The sequence below is a fragment of the Cebidichthys violaceus genome, unplaced genomic scaffold, assembly GCF_023349555.1.
Source record: "Cebidichthys violaceus isolate CVI_PGR_0920_01 unplaced genomic scaffold, fCebVio1.0.p SCAF_35, whole genome shotgun sequence".
NCBI classification, from domain to species: Eukaryota; Metazoa; Chordata; class Actinopteri; order Perciformes; family Stichaeidae; genus Cebidichthys; species Cebidichthys violaceus.
Window position 1 is genome coordinate 460,734 of NW_027176539.1, and position 7,096 is coordinate 467,829.

Genomic DNA, 7,096 nt, shown 5'->3' on the forward strand with positions numbered 1-7,096 from the left:
ACTATCCGACCCCCCCAGACGGCGGCGGTCCTGCAGTTCCTGAACGCGTCCCGGCTCGGTCACGCCTCCGCGTCGGTGGAGGCGGCGTGGTACCTCTCCACGGGGGTCCTGGAGGGCGTGTCTGTGGACGCGGAGAGGGCTGTGACGTAAGAGGCCTTCTCTTCTTTTTCTTTTTTTTCCCTCTTTTCCATTAGCGGTGAAGAACGCTTTGTTTACGGGCTGTTGTGCAGAATGTAGCCCTGCAGCTCAGTGGCATCCAGTTTCGATGGCAGCGGCTAATTCAAGGTCAGCCTCTATTTGCATATCTAAAAATACGAGTCGCTGCATTGCTGTCTGGCACAGAGAGACACTGCTCACCATTGTTCCTCTGGTGTCTTATGAATTTAAAGAAGCTCCTGCTGCAGCTGTGGAGGCTTCTTCTTCTTCTTGTTGTCTTTACCTCAACAAATCAGAAACTATTTTTAGATGTTTTTGCAATATCATGTGGAGAAATGATATTCCATAATTCAGCAGCCATCCTGTACCCTTCTCTGTGCAGAATGCTGAAGAAGGTCTGCGACGAGAACGGACACCTTGGGTTTGTGATCAGAGACGCTCTGCTGGGCTACATCCGGGGCTCCCGGTATGCGGACATTCATTTCAATTATTCTCTTAAATTGTCCCCGTCTAGTCTCCGTCTCTTTGCTCATTTGTCCCGGTTTATTCTGCATTCGTTGTACCTTGTGTTTGCAAACAGGCAGGGAGCGTTTGTGAAGTACGTGTTGGCGGCTGAAGCCGGTCTGGCTTTGGCTCAGAGCAACGCTGCACACCTGTGTGAGGTAAATGTTTAACCCCTTCACGTCCTCAGCCGAACACAAGGACTCGTTCAGCACACTTCTGAAATCAAAGGGCCCTCATGCGGCAACATTCTCTTAAAAGCCTCTAATATTTTCTCTAAAGTCAGTGAACAAAAATAAGAGAAGTCGACTCCAGATGCATTAAATATTCTTAACCGTCCCCGGTGATCTGAAACGACTCCTCGAGTAACTCCTTTACTAAAAGTCATTAATGCAAAGTTGTTTCAGAGAGGCTTTGTTTTTCAAAGAAGAAGAAGAAGAATTCATCAAAATGGGTCAGCAATAATAATGTTGATCTTTCTGAGGAAACAAGAATAAATCGTTCATTTTAAGATATCTTCTCTTCCTGTTGCTCTTTAATAATAAAGAATAATAATGTATTTCTCACCCAATTGATTCACAGAATAATCATACTAGATTATAATAATAATAATAATAATGATTATTATATAGCCCTTCAAATACATGAAACACATCAGTGTGGCTGATTGTGTATTTTTAGTAGTCGACTAAAACTCATTTTACGATTTTGTCGACCAATCGATTAGTTGATTTAATTGACAGATCCGTAAATTTTCCCATAGAAGCGTCACTTTATATCTTAGATATTTACCAGAGAAGTTTCTCAGCATAACGAAATGACAAATCCACTCAAGAAATCTTCGTAGACTATGACCAAAAGGCAGCCGTAGTTATTAGCGTACTATAGCTAACGCCCTCTAAACACGTTGTTATAAATCCCGCCTTCTGCAGCATTTTGAGCTCTAGGATTGGCCCCGGTGTCCAATGCTTGTCGTGGTTTCCCGGTAACCTGATTTGTTCAGGTCCTGGTCTACCGACCGACGAGCCATCCTGAAACCGACTTACTCGAGGGTTCAACGGCGAACGCTGTCCACGCCAAAAGTGAAGCGAATTTTTGCGCCGTAAATCATTCGTGTTTATTTTGCATCATTTATTTTGCGTCATTTATTTTGCGTCATTTTTTTGCGTCATTTTTTTGCGTCATTTTTTTGCGTCGGAGAGGAGGAGGGGTTTACCTCCAAGTAGAAATAACCAATATGGCTGCTTTGTAGCAAGCCACACGCCAGCTGTTTACCACAGCTGTATGAACGCAAAATAAACAGATTTTTCTGTGATTTAAATGCAATAAACAAGTAAAAAATGAAGCTGAAATAACTACACGATGATGCCGAAGTGTGAGTTCATGATTTGTTAGCTCTCTCCTCAAGACGACAAACAAACGTCTTTTAAAATGCTTGTTTTGTCAATGGAGTTCTGTTTGATCGGCGCTATGCTAAGCTAACGTTGTAGCAGCTACATCGCGTTGTTGTTGCCTAGAAGAGCAGTGGGATTCACAGGCGATGTGTGCAAACCACCTCCAAGAATCGGAGCGTTTATTTTATGCACAATACTCTCTTCTCCGGACTTACAGATGAGGCCTGTGGTGAACTGGGTCGAGGTGGTTTCTGTCATTTTGTTTTTGGAAAACACTCCGTAGAACGTTCTCTTAGCAAGAAATGAGAACACGCTGGTGAATCACAGGAAAACAAGAACAAATCCGCTTAATGAAGAGTCATCATCTCTCTTCCTCCCCCTGCACACAGGAGCTGGACCTCCGTCACGACTGTCAGTGGAGGTATCACAACTTCTCCGTCTTAAACTACAATCCCCATCCGGCAGGTGAGTTCCTCTCATTTGTCTTTTTTTTTTTTCCCCCGTCAATGAACACCACCGAGTACTTATCTTCTTTCTGCAGCTCTGCTGAAGATGGGAGACCACCACCATTACTCCTCCTCCTCCTCCTCCTCCTCCTCCAGCCGGAGAGGAGACTCATTATGGTCTCTGGCTGAGGCCGTGTCCATGTACGTCCGAGCGGCTGCAGCGGGAAGCCCCCAGGTGACCGTAACCTCATCACCGCTGTGATAAACTTCATTAAAGCGTTCACGGGCTCAGGCCCACCGCAATAAAAACAGCATTATACAGTGTTATTGTTTGGAGGCGCTGCTCTGTGAATAACCCCTCAGCTCCTCTTATGATTTTTTATTTTGGTTTTTTTTTTTATTATTTTCGCAGGGAATGTTCAACTTGGCGCTTTTGGCAGAACAAGGCCACGTTCTTCCAGCGAGCGTCAACGGCATATTTAACGAGTCGCAGCGTGACGAGCAGGACGTCCTGGTGAAGATCTTAAAAAGGTGCTTTTAACTTTAAACTGCCACAACAATGATTGATGATCATTAATGTTAGTACCTGTGATATATAATGTTCTTCTTCTGTTGCTTTAAACAGGGGATTTTATTAGCATTGTTTAATCACCTGAAGCTGAGAATCGTTAGAATGAGTTCTTCATATCTACTTAGGGATACTTAGTTAGGGTTATGAAAATATTGCAGTTCGGATGATCGCCGTCTGCCCTGTTTGTGCTTCAGTCTTTATTCTTCCTCATTCACCACTACGTGGATACGATGCGATACAAATTCGTGGAATATCTACAAATTACGGCACAGCGCCGTTAACTCATGTTCAGGTGTTGCAAACGGAAACATTCACTTCACCGTTTTCTTTTAGTGCTGAACGTCCCTTAAATCTATTCTTTATTTTTAAGTACAAATTACAAAACATACATTCTATTGAACAAATTATTATTATTATTATATTATATTACATTTACTTGAAACTAAAACAACAGAACAGGGTCATTTATTCGACGCCTCCAAAACAAATCAGTCCGGAAGGGTCCGATATTTTTGACCCACTTGGTCCAGAATTTAATAATTCTGAAGTATTTTTTTTAAATATTTGTTCAAGTATTATTCTGTCATTTAGGCAGTCCCCTAATCGGAAGATTGGCGGTTCGATCTTTCTTTCTTTTTTCTTAAATTTTTCTTAAATTGTTCTGAAATTTTTCTTAAATTCTCTTTCGGTCCGCATGTCGAATGTTTCCCTCTGCAATGAACCCCAAATGAACCCCAAATTTCCCTCGCAGGTTGTGCCATCGGTGTGTGAATGAGAGGGTGAATGTTGACATGTAGTGTAAAGGTTTTATATATATATATATATATATATATATATTTGTTAAGAGTGTTGCCGTGGTCGCGTGTGACACCGTCTCCATTGATTCCTCCCCTCAGATGTGTGCAGGCGGAGGAAGAGGAGGAGGTGATGCCCTGTTCTTTAGCTCTGCTCCGAGTCCAGATGGGGAAAGCCTTGAGGAGGATGAGTCAGAACGGAGCGCAGCTCCTCCTGGTAGGCGGCTCACTCCTACTGCGTGTAGTGAGGGGAAAAACCTCTTGCACTTTATTATCCTCCTTTGATAATTCGATCTACCTTTAATTATTGAAACACGTTTCAATGCTAATTGGACGTTGGTCATGAATAAGACATTAAAGACACTAAAGGCTGCTATTTTGAGAAAGAAAAGGTGATGATTAATTTAAATTTGTTCTTCTCATTTCTCTGCAGACATATGCATCTCTTCTTTCTGTCATTGTCACCGTTGTCATTGTGCCGCTGCAGAGCTGTCTCGGTGGGTAATTGTGCTGCACCCACTTGCACCTGTTCGCCGCAGGATGGCGCCATTTCCCCACCTATCGTTTTTTTTTTTTTTTTTTTTTGCCACCGCTCGCTTGCACATTGAGATAATCTTTGTGTTTTTCCATGCACTCAATCTGCAGAACAAAGGGTTGCCAGTCGGCGAGCGTTCGCACCGAGGGCCTCGTCCGTCAGCCACGGTAACGTCGGCTCGGCGAGAGAGCAAGATGGCGTCGTGGGAGGAGCCAGCGGAGCGGCGGGGAATCCGAACGGCGAGCGGCGGCTCCTGCAGGCCTGCGATTGGGCCGTGAGCCTGTCGGGCGTCTGCCTGTGTTCCTTCTGCACCGCCATCCTCTTTCATCTCTTGTGACACACGACGGCCGGCGCAGTGATCCGACGGACGCGTCGGGGGGGGGGGGGTGAGCAGCAGCAGCAGCAGCAGCAGCAGCAGCAGCTCTGACACATCCTGTGTTTTTTTTTTCTGAGACACGTGACTCATTGGAAGTTATGAGAAGCAAGGGAGTCTTCAGGGAGAAGCAGTAAAGCGCTGCTTTATCATAGCGGTGATAGCGTTTCCTCGGTAACCGTTGTGTTCCATCGTTCTTTTTGTTTGTGGAAAATAAAGTACTTATCATGCAGTTCATTTAATTAATGCTGCGTCCGACCGAAAGTCTGTGTTGTCTCCGGAACGCGGCGCCGAGGAAGCGGCCTTGTCAAACACATTCTAACACAAAACATACATTTTATTTGCTAAATTGTTATTAATATTAGTGTTATTATTCCTTCTGCTTTCCAGTTATTTTTTTTCTAAAAATTGGGTAACTTTTTCTTTCACAACCTCAGGGGATGGATGTGTTCTAATAGGTCAGCCATTAAGCCCTATCAGCCCCATCTTGATGATAAGTTTCTCTCAGGAGACCGGACATGCGGCAACAACATGCACTTAAAAACATTTTGTCCAAGGCCGGAGCATGCAGGAAGCCGAGACGCTATTGATTCAGGAGCTCCGGGTCGATCCAAAAGATAAGACGGTATCAGTTTGAGCCATCGCTACACGGGAGACGAGAAAAGTTTGACCTGAAAGGAAGGCAATGAAACACACCTTCAGGGGCCTCGGTGAGAAGCAATGCTTCTCTGTTGTCGCTGTGTTTTTAGCGATAATGGCCGACACCCTCGGGCCTTTTTTTTTTTTTGTTTGTTTGTTGCTCTGCTTCTGATAAATACAGCTGAACTTTACAGAGGAGGAGCGGGCCGCGTCGGTCGCGTCTTAACGGGTATTTACGGCCCGTTGGGATGATGTTCGGTCTGGCGCTCGGGTCATTAGTTTAAATAAGGAGTTCCACCGCGTCAACAGAGTGAAGTCTGGATGTAATTGAGGGATGGAATAATGATCTCCCTCTTCCTCCTTCTGTCTCTGTCTTTAAAGGGACAGGGCACCAAAACAGAAACAATTACGACTACACTCGTGTGCTGCAGTAATCGTTTCGTGTGCCATTCCCTAAATGATAAACTTTAGATATGAGGATCTGCCCCACCTCTTTAATCCACGCTCTAAAGGTCAAATTTGTTATGGAATGTAAAATCAAACCGTGGAAGATTTGTTACACATGGTTAGTTAGTTATTTTGAAAACAGTTATTTTCTTTCTTGCCTAGAGTTATGATGCATTCAGGTGCTCCTCGGACAATCACAATTCACAAAGTTAGTCGAGCTAATGTGGAAACAACATGGACAACAAAAATGAACTATTCATAATGATTACGACTAGAGTGTTGCTTCACTTGACTTGTTATCAGGGTTAATGCGAATAGATAACTTTAATAACTAATCTATCACTCTACATGGACAGCAACGGTTACAATCTAATACCATAATACATGTGACATGTGGGCAAAACATGCAATATGTGAATTAAAGTCATCAACAAAAACATTTACTTTCGTCTGTGGTGTTTCTGCATAATATGGCGTCAACTCGGCAAGTCGTGTACCAAGATTTTCAACTTTTTCAACAGGATGTTGATCCAAAGTGAGGGCAACGGGTTCACGGGAATTTTCCAAGGATGGAACACATTTTCCGGACGAATGCAGCTTGAGATGAGAAGATTGATGGCATGTCTCTTTTGTTTGTATGCCAAATATAAAACTACAGCCAGCAGCTGGTTAGCTTGCAGTTAGCTTGCAGAAGTAGAAACAGCTAGCCTAGCATGAGTGTTGTTTTTACACTTTTTCTGTAGTTTTTGTATTAAACAAGATATAATGTGATTTTTGTTACCTTGCCGTCTTTGTGCTAAGCTAAGCTAAGCTAGCAGGCTGATAGCGGTTGCTTCATAATTACCAAACCGACTAGGGATGTCACAACACCAGAAATTTAGTAGTCGATACCAATACGAGTGAAATTCCAAGATTCTCAATAGCCAATCTGATACAAGTAAAAAAGATTTAAAAAAACACTTGTGTGACTTAGTGTTAGGACCATAGACTGAATATAAGAAGTGGACGTAGTCGTAGAGACGTCACCCATTGGCTTGAAGACTGACGGATTGAAGCCTCGAGTTCGACATTTTGGCCGTCGCCATCTTGGTTTCTTGGCTGTCGCCATCTTGACTTTTTGCAACCATTAAAAAGGGGCAACTGTGGCTCATTGGTAGAGCAGGATCATCCTTCAATCAGATGATCTTCAGGTTAATAGCAGACCACCTCAAGGTGTCACTCAGAGAGAACCAGGACATTC

The 7,096-nt window shown here is 43.6% G+C and overlaps 1 protein-coding gene across 1 annotated transcript in view; it reads left to right on the forward strand.

The window, feature by feature from the left end:
* LOC137883695 (protein sel-1 homolog 3) overlaps window positions 1-4,734 on the forward strand; it is a 16,407-nt gene extending 11,673 nt beyond the window's left edge. Inside the window, 9 exon segments of the mRNA XM_068725271.1 lie at window positions 19-146; window positions 539-622; window positions 737-818; window positions 2,441-2,516; window positions 2,593-2,732; window positions 2,910-3,028; window positions 3,965-4,079; window positions 4,296-4,359; window positions 4,508-4,734. Coding sequence (XP_068581372.1) covers window positions 19-146; window positions 539-622; window positions 737-818; window positions 2,441-2,516; window positions 2,593-2,732; window positions 2,910-3,028; window positions 3,965-4,079; window positions 4,296-4,359; window positions 4,508-4,734 — 1,035 coding nt within the window.
* The last annotated feature ends 2,362 nt before the right edge of the window (window positions 4,735-7,096 follow it).